Source organism: Athene cunicularia (assembly GCF_003259725.1).
Source record: "Athene cunicularia isolate RWA chromosome 2 unlocalized genomic scaffold, athCun1 chr2_part1, whole genome shotgun sequence".
NCBI classification, from domain to species: Eukaryota; Metazoa; Chordata; class Aves; order Strigiformes; family Strigidae; genus Athene; species Athene cunicularia.
In genome coordinates this window covers 117,576,950-117,597,660 of record NW_020799095.1, presented here as the reverse complement: position 1 = coordinate 117,597,660, position 20,711 = coordinate 117,576,950, and the positions used below count along the sequence as shown (strand labels likewise).

General features: G+C 36.5%; 1 protein-coding gene across 3 annotated transcripts in view; it reads right to left on the bottom strand.

Moving 5' to 3' along the window:
- C2H8orf34 (chromosome 2 C8orf34 homolog) overlaps positions 1-20,711 on the bottom strand; it is a 141,171-nt gene that overhangs the window by 26,768 nt on the left and 93,692 nt on the right. For all 3 annotated transcript variants that reach the window (XM_026843370.1, XM_026843371.1, XM_026843372.1), the window contains exons 8-9: positions 13,497-13,582; positions 9,015-9,088 (exon numbers count right to left, since the gene is read on the bottom strand). In XM_026843370.1, coding sequence (XP_026699171.1) covers positions 9,015-9,088; positions 13,497-13,582 — 160 coding nt within the window. The remainder of the gene's footprint in view (positions 1-9,014; positions 9,089-13,496; positions 13,583-20,711) is intronic.

The window sequence follows — 20,711 nt, the reverse complement described above, 5'->3', positions numbered from 1 at the left end:
TAAATATACTCTTGTCCCCAGATTTTTATGGTGGAAAAAGGCCATTTTTATACACATTTTATAGTGTATATTTTCACAAGGGGAAAAAAACCACAAGACTTCAATAATGACTATGGGGAGAAAAAAACCCAAGGTTATAAGGATGAATCCTTTTTGAATATATCATTCCATGCACAAATACATCTCTGATAAAATATGGAATAAAAAGTAATCAGTTAATACTTGGAAGGCCAAACTGCTCTTCTAATATTCTTAACTCTGACTATTCAAAGTTTATCCTAAACAAATTATTATGGGTTTTCAATAACTCCCTAACCTCCTAAAAACACAGACTTTAAATATTAGCCTGGTGAGAGGGTTTCATTCTCCATGTCCTGTTTTCTGGAAATTAAATGGAGTTTACTTTCTCTTCTACAAACTTCTACCGTTTCTTCTTATATTCTGCCTTTTCCTCTACTTTACTTCTTCCCTAATGCACAGCAATCTTGTAAGACACATACAACTAAGGTGACTGAGTACAGGCATCTCTCTACTGCTTGTAGTAGAAGCTAAGATAATGGAGAAAAATGATTCTTTAACAGTAGCTATCATGATGGTGCATAGACCTTTATAAAACCATGAGTAATGCTTAAATTAAATAATTTGCAACTAGGAGACGCCAAATCACAAAGATCAAACATTAGAAATACCTTTGTACGTTTCAATACAGATTTAAAAATCTTATGTAAGTTCATGTAAGATACATTGATATGCCTATGTATAAGCACATACAGGCACACAAAGGCAGGTACACACATGCATTTAATAAATATTTGTCTGCCTTCTCCTGTTAACACACAGGTACAAAGAGAGTTTGTGTTCCGTCCTGGGTGTAGCACAGATGTATATATTCTTTCTAAGCATAAGTATTAATCTTGTATATGATTTAAAACAATTAAATTTACATATATTCAACCTTTACTGTTACATTATTGTTAAATGTTCAAACTCCCTTTCCACACAGTTCCAACACCCTGTGAAATTAATGAGGTAACTTTTGATTATTTTTTTCCCTAAATTTCATAACTCTTCCCATGTATTTTTCTGTTCTATGTAATATCATAAGCTTATGGCATTATGTCAGGCAATAGCTTCACAAAAGACCAGAACAGTATTGCAATAATAGTTATGGAAGAGGAGATAGTTAATATTAGCAATTTAATTTCATAGTCAATTATGTGCTTATAATAGTGCCTTCCAATTAAACACTCACTTGATAGAAAGTAATAATGATCTGGGAAAAAAGAATACAAGAGTTTATTAAGACATTAAAACTGTAATAAAACCATTTCTTGTTCCCTCTCTGAAGCTGGATGTTTCAGGGCTATAACCAACAACATTTTTGGCTCAAGTAATGTTTTTTTTCTATTTAGCTATATATCTCTCTCTCTCTATATATATATAGATAGATATATTTCTATTTTCTATATATCTAAATAATACTGAACATTAAAAAAACCCAAACATTTTGAGACTTTAAATTCATCTAAGTGAATAACATATAAACACAGAGTTCCTCAGTGTTTCCAGCATACAATCCATGCAACAACCTCATTCCTAAAAGATAAATACAAGCTGAAAGAATCTTCCAAACTACAGTTGTCTTTGATTGTTGATTAAACTTTAGAAATATAAGCACATTTATAAATCGCCTATTTACATTAACCAGATTAACAACATCTAAATATAAGGATGTTCCTGAAAGGCTTCTTTGGCTTTTTACACTTATAGAAACAGCTTTGTTCATCACCTTCAAACTTTGAAGGTGAGGCAATGTCTCTTTGCACCAGAAATATGTTCAAAGTCCTCAGGACACATTTGTCAACTTTGAACTATGTGTCCATTACTTAAGTGGCTTTCTTTACATTTCATCATCATTTCTTCACATACAATACATTCATTAATGCTTTTTTAACTTAGATCAATTAGCCAAGCTACTTCTAAAACAAAAAATTATAAACAATAAAGCCAAAGGTAATCTCTCTCACCACTGGTTCCCTGAACTTCCAGAAAATACCATAAGTTACCGGGAATGTCATAGTGGAGCAGAAATACAATTATGTAGGTCAAAAATAAGAATAATCAAGCTTTTTCAAGATCACAATATGTGCTTCAATCTGCAGCAGAATATTAGCTTGACAGCATACATCAGTATAGCTTTTATCCTTAAAACCCAGTGCAGATGTGAATGTCTTGATCTCACTGCTGACTTGACTTGACATGGGCTGTGTAATAGCCACTGACACCTGGGGAGTTCTACAGAGGTGCAACATTTCAGAATAGCTAAGGCAAAGAGGAAGGCCTCCCAATTACCTACAACATCATCTGGAAATCAAGTGCTTGTTATAAAATCATAGAATGTTTTCAGTTGGAAGGGACCTTAAAGATCATCTAGGTCCAATCGCCCTGCCACAAGGGAGGGACACCTTCCACTATACCAGGTTGCTCAAAGCCTCATCCAAACAGGCCTTGAACATTTCCAGGGAGGGGGCAGCCACAATTTCTCTGGGCAACCTGTTTCAGTGCCTCACCACCCTCACAGTAAACAATTTCTTCCTTATATCCAGTCTAAATCTACCCTCTTTCAGTTTAAAACTGTTACCCCTCATCCTATCACTACACTTCCCGATAAAGCATCCCTCCCCATCTTTCCTGTAGCCCCCTTTAAGTACTGGAAGGCTGCTATCAGGTCTCCCCAGAGCCTTGTCTTTTCCAGGCTGAACAATCCCATCTCCTCATAAGGAAATGGCTCCAGCCCCTTGATCATCTTTGTGACCCTTCTCTGGACCCACTCGAGCAGGTCCATGTACTTATGTTGGAGGCCCCAGAGCTGGACACAGAACTGCAGGTGGGGTCTGACAAGAGCAGAGTAGAGGGGGAGAATCACCTCCCTCAACCTGCTGGCCACACCTCTCTTGATGCAGGATATGGTTGGCTTTCTGGGCTGCGAGCACACATTGTTGGCTTGTAGTCAGTCTTCTATCTACTAATACCCCCAAATCCTTCCCTGCAGGGCGGCTCTCCATCCACTCATTGCCCAGCCTCTATTTGTGCATGGGATTGCCTTGACTCATGTGCAGGACTCAGCCTTGTGGAACTTCATGAGGTTTGCACGGGCCCACCTCTCAAGGCTTTACTCTTTCTTGATGACCATAAAAAGTGTTTATAAACTCTGCAGCATTACATTTGTATGTCATTCTGGGCTGCTTCAGAGTAAAAAACCCGGGTATTCACATGAACATCCATACAACACACACACAATCTCTTTTCAGGTGTGGGAACAGTCCCCATCTCACAAGAGAAAGCACTTCTTTATTTTTAAAGACTATCGAAATTGTATGATCAAAATAAAATGAGGAAATTGAGGTGAAACCCAATTAATTAGTTCCTGACAAGCTGTAAATATATGCAATGCCTTTTGATTGAACTTTTTCTTCTACATAGCTTTGCTAATCAAGTGCAAATGTTATTGGTAGCTTCAGGAGATAATACTGTGAGAAAGATAACCACGCTTAACTTTCTTTGTATAACCTACAATTTCTTTGCTAAATAGCTTAAATATCTTAGACACATTTGACAGAGATCGTTCCAAATACAAAACCCAACCCCTTTATTGAATAATTTGTTTGCAAGTGTCCCTTCTGTTCTGAACAAGCAGCTGGCAAGGACAGTTGTTATTCATGCGGTGGGACTTTTTCTGCAATATTTTGTTTGAAGATTCCTCACCAACATGCATTTCTGTAAGAGTTCACCAAATGTTTAATCTTTCAGCTTTCATGGTCTGTTCAAGGACATAAGGTGAGCTAGTCACATGTTTTTTTGGTACTGTAAAAATAATAAACATTCTCAGAGCTCTGTTGCAATACTGGCAGCCACCTCTAATCCTCACCTTCCACATCAGGGCCTGTTCTACTTGAAATGCCATGTAATTGAAATTACAAGCTTTTTGCTTCCCATGGCAGTTGGCCAGCACATTTCACGCTAAACTTTATCCTAAAAAAATGGTAGTTTGAGTTAACTTACACATAGTTTTTTTGTTTACAGGCAAGAGGGAAGAAGGAACTATATAGTCACCTGGGAATACTTTTTTTCTAAGTTTTGGTCCTGTTTTATTTACCATTATTTAGACTAATACTTTTGTCATGCTCAAGAAACCAAAATTTTAAGACAGGTAAAAATAAGGCACTCATTGATTATTTTGGGTTTTTTACATATTTGTTTTAAAGTCCAGAAAAATATTTCAATTTAAAAATACATTTTAGAGGATTAAATATTTTCAAATAAGAGTATTTCCACTCCAGTAGACTTCTGCCCCATGAAAAGTCTCCTTGGAAGCACTAACCACACACTGCATGCAATGACTGCCAGTGGGGCTGATGAACTGATGTCATGAGGAGTGAGTCCTTTCTGGAAGCACTCTCTGGGGGTCTGGGCAGGAAGACAGGGCAGCCCCTGATGCCATCAACATAATATCAGCAAAAAGAATACCAGCAGGTAAAAACATGAAAAAAAATTCTGAGTACTTCACATGCTTTCCAAAGTAAAAGAGAATTTTGAAGGAAATATGTACAAAACACTATGTCTATTTTATGGAATTTATTTTGCATGAGGGTGTCCAACCAAAAAGGTTCAAGGTATGTAATTCAAATTACTTGCTTGACAGCTTGCAAGAAATGTTACTTATTTCCCATGAGCCTTAATATTTATGCTCTTCTACTATGTTGTATTGCTAATTTAGCTAATAGTAATTAAACTTACATATTTGCAAGGTTTTTTTTGACTAATGGTGGAAGAATTGCACTGATTAATATTATCTGTTATTATTTTTACAGAAGATTTACAATTTTAAAATTTAAAAAATTAACTTTATGTGCCTGAATTTCCATATACTTACTGAAGTCAACTTGGATTTGAAAACTTTTGTATCAGAAAACACTAATTTTGTGTTTATAATATTTAGATATGTCCTTTACAATTCATACTAGCTCACAGACATATTGCTGTTGTTTCTGATGTGGCAGTGGATCCTTAAAATAGTTTTTAAAATGACTAACATGTTAAATACTAATCAGTAAACCCAGTCCAGCAAATAATTTATAGATTTAGTTAAATACTGAAGTTTGTGTGATTTAGTGTTGTCGATTATACTCAAACGTGTACAAGAAATGAAGTTACTTCTCAGCATTTTTCCTAGGGAAAATAGTGGGAAAAGCTAGGAAAATTTCTAACAATTATAATTTAAAATATGTATCACCAGAATGTAGCTGTATTCAATGTATATTGATAGCGAGAATTAAAAGATTAATTTTCCTTGTGCATGAAGCCTCAAGACATCTCACAAATTGAATCACCATGTGATAAATACAGAAAATCCATGTATGTATTCCTTCTAGGAAAGCAACTGTAAAGTTCCAAAGCAGTAGGGAAAACAAGAGAAAATTCATTTAAAACAGAATACCTTTATAATATAATTTATTGGAGTATTTTTCCCACAGTAATAAAGAGCAAAAAGTCAAGGCAAATTCATGCAGAAATGCCTTTTGCAGTTGGTCAACTCTTTTTTCCACAGTTTCTGTTACACTTGGATTGGTTTCCCTTACATGGATAATTTGCAAAGAAAAATACACCTTTTTATGTGCACATGCAAGGCAAGATGAGTGAATGCAAAGATTCACATAAAAAAACCCAGTAAGTTTGAGTCCTGTTAGATCCAGGTGGTAAAAGAAGCAACTCAGAGGGAAGGCAAATGCTACTCCATGCAAATTGCCCAGTGCATGTACCCTCTTTCTTTCTGTTAGTCACTGTAAATTTAGTAACTTCCCCCGATACCATATTTTTCCATTTCTCTCAGAATTCCAGCCCACCTCATTTTTTTCCTACTATCACTTCACAGTGTTTTCTTAAACCTTGCTAGCCAAATATTTATAAAACTCATTTACAGAAACATAAAGTAAAATAGGACTCTAAGTTCACCACAGTGCAAAAACCTCAAAAAAAAGCTTTGCATTTTGCCTAGCACTTTTTGTTACATTAAATATTTGTCAGAAAATGAGCCCTGCAGTAAACTAGGATCTCTAAGGACATTTCGACTGCTTGCTTCCACTTTGAATCCTTGCAAAACTATTGGGAAGATTGCTGATTCCTGTAAATACCTCAAACTGCTTTTTGCTATCTTTACGATTTTATTCATTCAGTATGCCTTTTTCAGGATTGTGTAGCACTGAAAACTTAAGTTCTCAATTTTTCAAATATCACCACTCTTTGTGAAAAATAAAGCGTAGCAAAAGTTTCTATTAAAAAAGGTTCAAAGGAAAAAGATCTATTTACAAGAACTAAGATATTCTTCAGAAATAAAACAGTAAACACGTACAATATTCCAATAAAATCGTAAGGTAACCATAGTACAAATTACATGAACCATGTTAGGCATAGATGTTGCCTATTTCTTCTAAATAGCAATATCCAGATTGCTTTATTCTCCACACAGCTCTTTTCTAAAGATCCTTATGCATAATTCTTGCTGCTTTATCCCAGTTTTTCTCAAAACACTTCTCTTCTGAAGGCCAAGGCACTTTTAAAGAAAATTTGTCAAAGATACATGAATAGAGAGAAATTTATGATAATGATCCATTTAACTAGCAACAGACTCAAATTACCCTATTGGAATGCAGTTCCCGTATTAAATATGGCACACCTTGAACCAGATCAGGAATTTTTACATGTAATATGCACATTTGAGTGAATGCCATGAACCAATTTGTCCAATTTATGAGAAATGTCCAATCAACATCATATTTATTCTATTTTTCCCTCACCTTGTATCTCATATAGTATCTCATATCTCACATAATATCTGAAAATAATTTCAAGTCACGAGAATGTATTTCGGTATCAATTCTGAAGTAATTTTACAGGCATATTTCTTACTGTTTTGAATGATTTGTGAGAATCCATTGCAAGAATGCATTTATCTTCACAGCCTTCCTATGAGGTACCTGTTTCACCTCTATATTTCATGTCAAGATTGTCAAAGAATAAGTCTTACTGGAAGTTATTAAGTGACCATGGAATAGATCTCTATTCCTTCAGAGCCCTAAAAGGCAACACCACCACTTGGATTGTTTTTTTCTTTTTGAGGAGATACAGTTGCAGACAAACATACAGTGTTAGATAGCTGAATCTTATTTTGAAAACCAAGCCATTTTAAAGAGATAAAAGTACACAATCAGCTAGCTACACACTATTTCAGCAAGAGCTTTAAGATACAAAACACAAAAAACCCCCAAAGCAGATGAACTAACAGTTAACTGCTATATGGCTCCTTAGTAACTTAGGCAAAGGAATTTTCCAGGAACTCAGAAAGTGAAGCTTGCTGCCTTCAAGCTAGAGATAGAATGGATGGGCAGAGCAATAGCTGCAACTGCTTTTTTTGCCTTCTCTTTGCAGCACTGGCAGCAACAACAATAGCCAGTGTGGCTTTCAGGGATTCAGTCCAGGCAACTTGGCTGCCTCTGGAAGTCCACTGCTCAAGGCAAACTAACCTATGCCTAGAAATATCAGAGCATTAAATGATACATGTACATATTGTTTGTCCATTTGTAAGCACGCACACACAGGGTATATATATATATATAAATACTTAGCTGAAGGCTGTACATTTCTGTAGCAAGATTTTCCTAATAAACATAATAATCTCTTGTTTTCCTTATATCTTTATTTTTCTGTGTAATTCAATTTATTTGTTGTTCTTTCCCTATATTACATGTCTCCAGAACTGATAAATCAAAGCTGGTAGCTGCAGGTCCAAATCAATAAGAAAAACATGGGTTCAGAAACTGCTGCAAAATTTATTATACCTCTCTGTTCACTGGTGTGAAGCAGAAAGGAGGCTTAAGAAAGAAACTCAAGGCAATGACAGCTGAAGTTCTGCTCATTACTCCCCTTGCCCAGTATCTGCAAATGCTCTGTGAGGTTCTTGCACTCCAAGCTCTCAAGAGCTACAAGAATTGAACTGGAACTCCGTATCTGCCAACTGCTTGGATAACTCTGGTTGGAAACACTATATATTCAGTATTATTTAGCTTTATTGGGAGTACTTAATCAGCCACCTCAAAGACTGCAGGATCAGTCTTCACTGTAATTTTTTTTTCTTTAATACTGCCCTTTTTTCCTTAGCTAACAAATACAGAGAACTTCTTTTAACTTTATAAACACTTAAGTGTGCTATAAAGTTGTATTGCTCTGTAAGGTTGAATGGAAATTAATATGTCCTCTTATAGCCGTCTAAAATCTTGCAAAAGCAAAAAACTATCGTCAAGTTACTTGCTTTAGAAAAAAAATCAATCTCTTCTTTAATCTGTACTCGTTTCTGATGCAATACAACTAGCACCAAAATTCTGATTATATAATTTTTCAAAAACGATTTTATTGCTGATTATATTTTCTGCAAACTGCAAATATTTTCTTAAATATCAAAATAACTGATAAAAATATTACCAAGCATAATACTGCATTCTTAAAAAAAATAGCCATACATTTTAAATAGACATGTTATTGGTTTTCAAGTCAATGTTAAAAAAATCTACATTATAGTTGAGATATTATATCATATTTCATCATGAAATATAGAGTTTTAATTATTTTGTTCTCTTAATTTTATAAAATTGAATATTATCTGGTAAAATGGATATTTGACTAACATTTAAGAACATAAAGACATAGTATAAAATGACTATACATGAGAGCTATACATGTTAAGTTCAACAACATATGGTTTTGTATGAGATTATAATAATTTTTTTCAAAATATCACCCTTCCTAGAATGAAAAAGTTAAAACAGCCAGACAACTCAAAATTCTGAAAAGTTACGTAGATGACAGTGCTGGCAAGCACAACTTTTAAATTTATACATAATCTAATTTCTATAAACGTATTTTTTTAAATTACAGGACTATCCATACGGGAAGATACTTACAGATCCTGACACTTGAGAGGCACTCTGAAATTCATCAGTATCTTCTATAAGTGTTTCAACCCTGGGTACCTGAGCTGTTCCAGAGAGGTAGAAGAGAAGTAAATCACTCTAAGTAAGCATTAGTCACTTTGAAAATAAAATGCCTATAAATTAACGGCTGGGAAGGTAAATGTGGCTACTGTAAATGCACTGCTTTTCAGTTACACTTCAATGGATTTTAATTTATGTCTGATTCTAATTTATAAGCTTAACGCAATTTGGAACAGTGTCTCTAACACAATTAGAGTGATAAGCAAGCTTCCTTCAGCTGCCAAGGTGTCTCATAGGTTATTTATTATTTTTACTCTTAAAACTAAATATTGTTTATCCTTTACAAAAGTGAGTAGTGGATCTTCAGCTTTAATAAAATCAATAAAATTAAATGTAATTAATTCTGTTAAACTAATTAGAATATAGTTAAAATCCTTGAAGTAAGAAGTTCTTCTCACTTTAGTCAATATTTAAAAGCCATGGAAGCTACAATTTTTGCCCATATTGCCACATTTGTAAAACAACATGACTTGGTGAGAAGTCTAGAATGCCTCTCTGACACATCCGTAATAGCTTAAAACAGAATTTATGTACCTTTGTCTGAGAAAGCAATCTCCAAGTAACATGCTATGAAATTCCACTCTTTGCCTGACAGTCTGTTCATAAGCAGCCTAAGAAAACAAGATGCCCTGACCTTCCCTAGGTTCTACTGTTATTCAGACACTTAGTAGGGATGTCCTTATGTTTCCAGAGTGCCCTGATTTAACATCTCAGACTACATTTACTATAAAGACAGAACTATACTGAAGTATTGCAACTATGGTTACCACATTCATTGCAAACACAAATGAAAGCAGAGAAAGATGAGTTGATGATGATGCAAAGTTGTGGTCAGAGAACTGTGCAGGAATTGGGAGATGATGCCACATTTTTGCCACTGTCACCTCTAGTTCTCAAACCCAAATTCCCACATATTTGCACCCTTACTAATTTTTTACACTAATCATGCAGTTCCATCTGGAATAGCACTATATGTGTTTCATACATTCCTATTTATTGAACATCCCCAATTTCAAACTCTTCTTCTAAATCCAAATGTCTGTTTTGAACTTTCTAGCATATTGGCACTTTAAAGGAAAAAAATGTAGAAGCTACACCTCCTAGTCTTTTTGAGTTTCTTCAAATAGAAACTTTCTTTTTTCTACTAGACAGAAACAGGAGCTGGCTAACTGCAAATAATAGAAAACAGTGACTCCTAATTGATATGGAATGAACTACTACTCCCCCCAACCTAAAACACAGACTGGGAATTGACAGATGCAGATTTTTTTTAGTGGACCTATCCTGTTGCAGTGCCTATCTTTTGAAGCCCATCTGTACAGAACAAGAGCAAGGCTTAATTGAGGACTGATTCAAGAGACAAACCTGGCAAGGCTTGGCATCTACAGGGGGTTTACTGTGCGGTCACTGAAGCTGCTTCTTCTAATCAAAATCAAGAACCTAGCTATCAAATTCTTCCCTTTGTTCTTTCCTGTGAAGTGGTCCAGTGGGAAAGAGAAATAGTTTTGAGAGGTATAGTTTAAGACAATAAAAAGAAACTACAGGATTAAAGTGACTTGTGTTCTCCAATCTTGAGACCTGATTCCCATCTCCCATTTTTACAACTTAGAACAAATACAACTCTGTCCAATTCAGCAGGATTATACTAGAGGGAAATCAGTGTAGTGGTTAATTAGAACCAGATCCAGATGGAGTCAGTATAGTGCCTGATGCTGCAGATGATCTTTTTTATATAAGCTATCACATTGACTTTATTAGGTTGAATTGCTTTAATAAGGCTTATTTATAAGGGCTGTTAGATCAGATATGTTGCCAATTACTTCTGAACCTAGTTCATCTGAAATCCACAAGAGAGATGCTTCAGATCTAACAACTTAACAATTTCCCACTAACCCAGAAACAGATCATTATCTAATGAAAGCTACCCTTAACTTTGCTGTGCACCAGCACCTTGCTTGCATGTCTTGAACAAATGGTTTACATCAGCACTTCCCAATCCATAGTTTTCTCTTAGTAAGGTCATTGGTACTGATAAGTAAGAGCAGAAATAAATTCAAATAAACCTGATAAGTGAAGCCTGTTAGTCGCCTTTTCAGTATATAACACATTCCTAAGGGGACATAACTAAAATAAAGTGCAACATGATGCCTACGTTACTTAGGGTTTTCTAACAATATCTTTAGCAGTCTCTTTTATCATCTTCTCACACATAATATTTATCGGAAATAAATATCAGATGCACAGAAAACAAGTGATATGCTGCATTTATAGGAAAGACTGATAGAATGGGCAGTTGCTTGAGTTCTGTGCCTGTTTCTAGTCTGTGCCTACTTGCAAAATCCAGCTGTGCTTTTTTTCAAATCAAAATGTACTACTAGCCAACATTTCAGGAAGAAAAAAAAATATTTAGAAAGGCTGAACATTTCTGAGCTTGCCCCTTGACAGAAATTTGGCAGTACCTCACCGTTGACCTCAGTCCTTTTGCTCTAGGGGCCTTGCTATTTTCTAGATATATGACTAAAGTGTTCATGTATCTTCAGACATGAGATAGATGTGTTTATAACAACGTGAATGTCATTGCCCCTCCCACCTATCTAACTTTTACTCCCTATATTTTTATTGGAGGTGGTTTTTAGGGGAATGCATTCTCCATCTTGTCTATATCCATACAGACTACAGAGTAGCTAGAAGCATATAAAGCGGTCCAAATTACAGCACTCTTGTGCTTGATACTCTGTGACCATGAAAGATCCAGCTTCATTATAACACAGCATCCACCTCTTTCTGACAGTGTCACCTTCTTTAATCCTGGTGCTTCTGCCACTTAGCAACAGTGTACTATTTTATTGAAGCCTACAGTTTCAGAAGATGTCATGGCATATTTCTAGTTCAAGAACAAGGGTACACAGGAAGGAAGAAGGAAGGCTGAGATCTGTTCAAAACAAATTGTATCAGGAACTATAGAGCTTTTTCCTACACATATGTCTTACCCCTCTACTTGTTCCTGATGCAATGATCTGATGCTTGCATATCCCCTTACCTATGCCACTCAAGTTACCAACCCCTCCCCTCCTGGGGATTACTCTCATAACAGAAGAATTTTGCTTTCCTTTCACAGGGCTTGAGTGCAGTCACCAGTCTGGGTCTCTCTTGCTGACAATCTTCATCAAGCTTGTAAATACATCATCTTTTGAGATTCTGAGTCCCCTATTATTTTTTTTAATAAAGTGATCAATGGCAGATAAAAGGAAAATAAATGGCATGACTGCATGAAACCATGCATTCTCACAAAACCAGTTTTAAAATATTTATCTTTAAAGACATACTAGTTACTAATGCTGACTTAATGAGGCAAGAGAAATGAGTGAAAGCTCAGGTTGCCTTCATATCTAATGGCACACCTAATAGCACTAAAATGCAGACAGTAGGATAATTAAAACGAATAAGAGTTAGTTCCTATTTGTTTTGCATTAATTAATCAACATAGCCAAATTGTCTGTGGCTGCTGAAAACTAAACTGCAAATCAAACCCTCCAATTAATAGACTCATCTGGTTCTGCCCAACAGTAAGGGAATGGACCGAAAGATTTATCTTTGCAGATTCTCTGTCCAAAGCTCTATTCCTTTCTATCTCTATTCCAGGGACAGCTAAGATAAAGTTAACCTTCATCAACTTAATGTTTCATAGGAAAGCAGAGCATTCTCTGACAAGATATCCCTTAGGAAGTGCCTTTTCCATTAGATTTCAGGTGCTATTCTGTTCCAAAACCTGAGCAGAAATTGAAATAAGGCTGAGTCCTGACTGCAGATTAGTGCAACGTATGATTATGTTTGTATGGAGAGAAAAAACGTTCTTCAGAGCCATTGTATAAACTCCTTTTTATTGTATTTTAATTCTAGTTAGTGGTGCTTGGAGAAATCAGAAAAGTGTTTCTCATTGTTAGTTTAAAAACAGGGGAGAAATTCTATAACTCCTTTTTATTTTTACTGCACATTATTTGAATCCTGTGGATGCATTTGTAGTATTAAATATTTCCAAGACCATTCTTTGGCATAAAGGTCAACTGGCAATGAACAGCCCATGTCTATGCTGTTAAGCTATATTACATCCGAAATAAGGCACTAACATACAAACTGTCTACTAAGAATGTATCCTGGCCCAAGGCAGCTCTCAAAATACGCCTATGAATTATTCAGGAGTGCTAATTGGCCATGATAAAAACCATCTTAGGCACTCTTCTAACAGATTTGAAGTGTAAATTATTGAGTTCAAATGCCCAGAAATACTCTCTGGAAGTGTTTAATATTTTTACAGACATAACCTCTATTCTTAAATTCAAGATGTTGGTGTTTGGGGTTTTTTTATAAACAGCAAATATTTATATAACTTACCATCAGAGTCTGACACTGCTGACTCAGATGTTTGAGATACCATGGAGACATCTTCTGGCCTTTCTGTCAAATTATCTCCTTGCAATCTAAATTGTGGAAAAATGGGAAGAAAACATTTGCAATCATATGCCACAGATAAGACACAGAAGAGTGTTATCTCTGACTACATGCCCTACTCACAACATTGTCCTAATTAAAAGGGTAGCTTTGCTGAATATCCAACATCCATGATTCAATCATATCATCCCAGATTGTCTAGTAAGCAAAACTAGCCTCTAAGAAACACTCAACTGAATCTCAGCTAATGTTTTTTTGTAGGACTTATTTTAACAACAGCGGTGTTTTGGTGATATCGTGTGCATATGAAAGTGCAATCTTCCTTCACTACATTCAAAAATATTTCAATTGAACAGGACAGTACTGTGTGTCCATGTCAAGGTGTTGGCAGTGGGGGGCTGCAGGGGTGACCTTGGTGAGAAGCTGGGGCTGCCCTGTGCCATACACAGGTGGTTCCATCTGGCTTCAGAAGACCCACAGCAGGACACAGCTGAGACCCTCAGCCAAAATGGTGGTAGCCCTGCAGAAAACATAATTAAGGAAGAGCAAACAATGCCACACAGGCAGAAGAGCAGGGAATGGAAAGACTGAGAAACAGTAGAGGGAACACCAAGGTGAGAGGAGAAGGTGCTCCACACTCTGGAGCACCTACTCCCCTGCAGCTCATGATGAGGAGCACACCAGAACTGATATCCACTGTAGCCTGTGGAGGACCCACACCAGAGCAGGTGGATATGTCCTGGATGAACTGTGGCTCACGGAGAACCCAAAATGGAGCAGATTTTTTTCCTGAAAGACTGCAGCCCATGGAGAGAGCCCACGCAAGAGCAGGTGAAAACTGCGAGGAGGAAGAAGAGGCCAAGAGGAGTCGTGATGGACTGACCACAACCCCCGATTCCCCATCCCCCCTGCACCACTCAGTGGATGAAGAGTCTGGAGTGAAGATGGGAAAGGGAAGAGGAAAAGTGTTGGTTTAATGTTTGTCATTCTCATTACCTAAATGGATTTTAACTGCTAATAAATTAAAATCTTTTCCTCAGGAATTTTCCTCAAGTCAAGTCTGTTTTGCCCACGACAGTAACTGGTAAGCAATTTCCATGTCTTTATCTCGACTCACAAGCTATTTCATCCTATTTTCTCTCCTCATCTTGCTGAGAGCGGTGAGCAAGCGAGTGGCTGGGTTGGGGGCTGGCCCTTAACCAAGCTTAACCAACTAGAGGGAAATACATGCAAGAGTATTTCCTCCTCCTTTGTTACTTTTTAAAAGAAAATACAGTCATTACAGCAGGCTTCATCTTCAGGCTTTCCCCCTCCATCAGCTGACTGCAATGCCTTGACAGCAATTTACAAAAATAGTCCTTGTATCTGTTCATTTAAATAAGCATCCCAAGAGTCCCACCATCCTTCTTCAAGTTCTTTATGAATCCTGAGTACAGATTCTGCTCTGAAGAAATGGTTTGTAGCTCTTAACACAATATAACTTCCATTTACATAAAGGTTATCTTACATTGAATTTATTCAGACATGAAAAGAATAAGAAAAATGCAATTCAATTTTGTAAAGCCCAGGAATCATAAAAATGCACTGAGGTAAAACCTTGGGGAAAGAAATAACTTATCTCTTATAAAAAGTTCCTTTCACTCTGTAGTCTCACTCTCTGCAGCTGCTTTACACTAAACTTTGAATTAATCTTTGAAACCAAGCAGAACCCCCATATCTGCCCTATCTGAATTTCACATTTTAGGACTCTTACAGTCATCCAGTATATTTGGATCTTAAGTCATCTATTTGCATCTTCTAAAAACCATTCCTTCCCCCACCTCCCACCCCCATTACTTTGTCTCCTTTATTGCCCCTGGGATGGTTTACTTATGATGGAAAGCTCAAAGTAAATTCATAATGATTCTTACCTGAGGCAGTTCCATAGAAACAAAACTCCTCACAGAAGCAAGGTGTAAAACTTAGAAGCTGTAAACCTAATTTTGAAAATTACTTCTATGAATCCTTTATAGCTCTATACCTGGTTTGTGATGCTCTAGTTATCAATTATTTAAAAGCCTAACTTGTCAAACAGGCTCTTCTAAAGATGACAGTCAACCAGAAACAAATAACTTTACACCATTACCATAAAGATATTAAAACAGGGAGAAAACAAATTGCAAATGAAATAACCATGTGAAAAAAGGAAGATCCCAAAAGTCACATAAATTTCCTTTGCATTAAAATTGACCTGTTGTTCTTCATTACATACATACACGTTTACTGCAAACATGTATTCAAGCTTATAAGGATACGCATGGGATTGCAGGAACCAGAAGTGATGTACTCTTCTCTGAAGACATGTTGATAGCTTATTTGTGTTTAATTAAAAGGAAAACTACAACATTCTCTGCTTATACTGCAATCATTAAAAAAAAAATCTCTATAAGTAGGAGCTCCTTCTTTTATCCCATCAGAATATTCAAGATTTTATATGTTCCCATTCTCAGCTTTCATAAATCCAAACAAGACATGAACAACTGGAATTATTCTCATCTTATTCCAGAAATTAAAGTGAACCATTGCCTCATGAAAAACATGAAAAAAAAATATTTTCAATGTATCTAGTCAGAAAAGCTATTTCAAATTATTTCCCCTTGTAGGAGGAAACAGCTGGGTGAATCGGGTAGGTGAACAAGATGTTTGACATATCTGGACCTCATTTTCACATCCAATTTCAACTTATTTATGTATTTCTTACATGTGGATTCATATTGGAATATAATTCTCATGTGACCCAAGCAACAAAAAAGTCACAAACACTATTGCTCACCAAAAGAATTCTGTTACTTGAACTATTCTGATTTTTTTCTTCAATAGTTAATACTATTCTTAAGACACCTCCTCAGCAAAATGAAAACACTTTAAAATTATTAATCAATAGATTAGAAAGAAACATATGTCTAGAAGAGCTTCTGAATGCTTAAGAAGCTCATTATATAATCAGATATATATTTTCTAATCTGTCCTTGTTTATGCTACTTTCTTTTCTGGTTCATTCTTGCTTCATGTCTTCCAAGAAAAGTGTGTTGCACCATGCTGCAAGCATCAGTAACATTGGAAGGCCTAAACTAAGATCCACAGATCTGTCCCCTGGTACTACAAAAGCATTTTCATCTCCAACAATTTTTCTTGCAGACTAATTGTACAGAGAAGTGTAAACTCCAAGACTCCAAGGCAGACTTGATTCTTTATTGCCAGATACCAGATAGAAATTTGTTTAGAAAAAAAAAAAAAAAAAAAAAAAGGTAAAATGATGATCAAAATGTTGTGTTGGAACTTTTCATCCATGTTTTGATTATAAAAGGAGCAATGTATGTAAGAGTCACATCCTTGTTCACAAAGCAGTTGAAAAAGACTTGAACTTTTCCAACTGGTGGCTAGCTTTGAAAATCTTGGCTGTTAGTTTCAATTTGTACTCTTAAAAAACCACAAAGAAACAAAACCCAAATTATCTAAAAACTACTATCTTATACTTCATGAACTCTTTCAATTATTAACCAAAACATTATTTCAGCTATTAATTATTTAATGGGAGTCTAAACTTGATACCTGGTAGCCAACATTAACATTTTATTTAGATACACCGTTTATAGTGTGATCTCTTGCTTAGCGGCAATTATTTCAGCTACATTCAACCAGCTGCATGTTGGAGCTTCAAGAGCTACAAAGGCAAACAGCCTCCAGGCAAAGAGTTCAATTTCCTTTGACCCAAAAATGCATTCTGTAGGATTTGTTCCAAGAAAATCATCAAGGACTTCAGCACCAAAGACATTTTGAGTAAGTTCTACGGGATGGGTGCAGCAGCATTATACCAGGTCTATCACTAGAAACAAGCTTGTGGGTGTGTGAACCACAGTTGCACTGCCAGTATGATTTAGAAAATATGATACTATCAGAGTATGTAAACAGAGGACAAAAGGATTTAATCTACAATCCTTGAATAAATCACAGCATAATAAAATCCTATATTGCCTCACCAGAGGGCAGAAAGAAATAGTCAAGATTGAAATTGTAGATTTTTTTTTTTATCCACTACTTTTAAAGGGTCTTTTCACACTTCTGAACAATCTATAAGCACACACAGTATTATCTAAGAGATGGCAGTGACTAAACTCAGCGAAAAGAAAACATTTTGACTCCTTTAGGATTCAGATTACGAAAATATTTCCTCCTGACCTGATATCTGAAAAAACAGTGTTTTCTACAAATGTTTAAGATTTATCATCTATCAAAGATCTTATTTCGATGTAAGTTGCCTTTATCTACTATGTTAATTATTCTATTAGTGATGGTGCAGTATTTGGAAGTAGGAATAACCTACCAAAAAAAGAAACAAACTTTTTTTTTTTTTTTGTCTAAAAGTTCAGTCATCTTAAATTTTCACTAAAAAACCACTTCAGCATGCACAAAGGTGATACAGAACAAATGTTGCACTTTTGATTCAGTAACATTTATCTAAGCAGATTACTCTGTTTTAAAATTACGCTCATGTTAAGTGCATTGCTGAACTTGAGCTTTCTCTTAAAACACTGATTGTTGGAGAACAGGGCATGTCATCAAGATGAGGGTATAACAATTTGATATTTCAATAGAACCCACCTACTTTATGAGATGAACAAATACTAAGATAAAACTGAAATGAAAATTAGGGTAACTGATTTATGTTGTGTAATCTCTCACCGATGAGGCCATGTGAAATAACCTACATAAGGCCACATTCTGACTAATATGACAACCTCTTTTTGAACATCTTCAGTATTTCCCTAGCAATTTTGAGTGCCCAGCAACACCCCAAACACATTGTTCTGTGGTATCACAATTACCAACAGTCTTTAACAAAACACTTGTAAATCCCTGTGATTACAGAGGTGGAAAACAACTCACTGGTTCATTCATTTCATCCTGCAGGCAGTGGAAGAAGCAATACCCTAGAGAAGTATCATATACTAGTTCCTACTCTAGCTCCATTTGTTGCAAAAAAAAAAAAAAGAGTGAAGTAAAGCAGACTAATGACCATAAATGTTTCAATTTATTTCCATTTTCCAGATGACAGAATGTTCCAGGGGAATTTTACATGGATTAAATATGCAGCATGTAAGTATCTGTAACATGAATTTAGTGACAGGGACATTGTAAACCATGCAGGTGGGCTAAGGATTCAGTGCAGATCTGCGTTTCCTGCTTGGTAGATGAGATCTGTTGACTGGCTGTTTGGTGGAGGCCAGCTGGAAGAGACAGATCAAGTGATATGAATTCTCAAGCTTTTCTTGTGCCTGACCTTTCAGAAAGACCCATTCTAGCACTCAAAAGAAAGACTTGAGCTTTTCTGATGGCACAATTTAATGAGGAAATGTCTGATGGACTAACTTTATTTCCCTTCACAGCAACCTCCTCATCCTCCCACTCTGTTTTCAAAGCCACAAAAACATCCCTGTGGCAATCCAATCATTACTATCAGGAGAAAACACTGAGTGCATCTTGATCTTTCTTCTAGCATTACGTAGCAGCTGGAAATAAATTGGCACAGTATGAGCAATAATTCTGCAGGATCAGCCTTGCTTTCAGCATATCATTTGTGTCTAGATTTTACTGTCTGTTTGAATCAGATTATAGAGTCAGATTCTTCCATGTATATGTGCATAAAGCAAAGAGTATTCTGTTAGTACTAAAGATGGAATGATTAAGTAGTCTGAACGCATACATGCTGTAAGGCTTTTTCAAAGTCAACAGTGAGATTTCTATAGCAGCAACATATTCCCCATTAGATGACTTTGATAAACTAAGTGTTCAGTTTAGTTTCTGAAGTTTACCAGTAAGTCCTTTTGATACTATAACACATGCAACTTAATTATGCCAAGAATATTACAGCTGCAGCTATGTACATAATTTTCTCTAATTACAACTACATAGAAGTAGACGCAAGAAAGGACCCTTATATAAGAAAGGTCTGTTCTCTGCAATATGCAAATCTTTGAAATAGCATCTACTTTTTCTAACACTGTTCATTAGGACATATTTCTTGGTGATTATTTCTTCTCATCAAACTGGTATCACTTAAACAGACTGTGTGATGAAAACTGTCACTACTATCTGAAAGTCAGTCCTTCCCAAAAAGTGACATAGTTGACAAGAAAATAAATGCTGACAGTACCCAAAGTCAGTTGAGTTTATCACTCTTCTTTATTGTAATCAGCTACATGTCAAGTCATCACATATCCCCATTCTTTCTGTGTGACAGAAGTAGTGGTCTTGTTTTCAAATCTCTCTGATATCTATCAATATCCAATTTACATGACATATAAGTGGACAGCTTCTTGACATTATGGTAATTGCTGCTTTAGAAAGATGTTAAATTAATGAGCTCACTTAGAAGCTGAAAAGAAAGAGACAAAGATGATCCTACAAAACAATTCACAGAATCACAGAATCTTCTAGGTTGGAAAAGACTTTGAAGATCATCCAGTCCAACCACTAACCTAACACTGACAGTTCCCAACTACACCAGATCCCTCAGTGCTGTGTTAACCCGACTCTTAAAACACCTCAAGGGATGGGGACTCCACCACCTCCCTGGGCAGCCCATTACAACGCCTAACAACCCATTCTATAAAGAAATGCTTCATAATATCCAGTCTAAACCTTCCCTCATACAACGTGAGGCCATTCCTTCTTGTCCTATCACTTGTTACTTGGTTAAAGAGGCTCATCCCCAGCTCTCTGCACCCTCCTTTCAGGGAGCTGTAGAGGGCGATGAGGTCTCCCCTCAGCCTCCTCTTCTCCAGACTAAACACCCCCAGTTCCCTCAGCCGCTCCTCGTACGACCTGTGCTCCAGACCCTGCACCAGCTCCGTTGCCCTTCTCTGGACACGCTCGAGTCATTCAATGTCCTTTTTGTAGTGAGGGGCCCAAAACTGAACACAGGAATCGAGGGGCGGCCTCACCAGTGCCGAGTACAGGGGTCAGATCCCTTCCCTGTCCCTGCTGGCCACGCTATTGCTGACACAAGCCAGGATGCCATTGGCCTTCTTGGCCACCTGGGCACACTGCTGGCTCCTGTTCAGCCGGCTGTCAATCACACCCCCCAGGTCCCTCTCTGACTGGCAGCTCTCCAGCCAC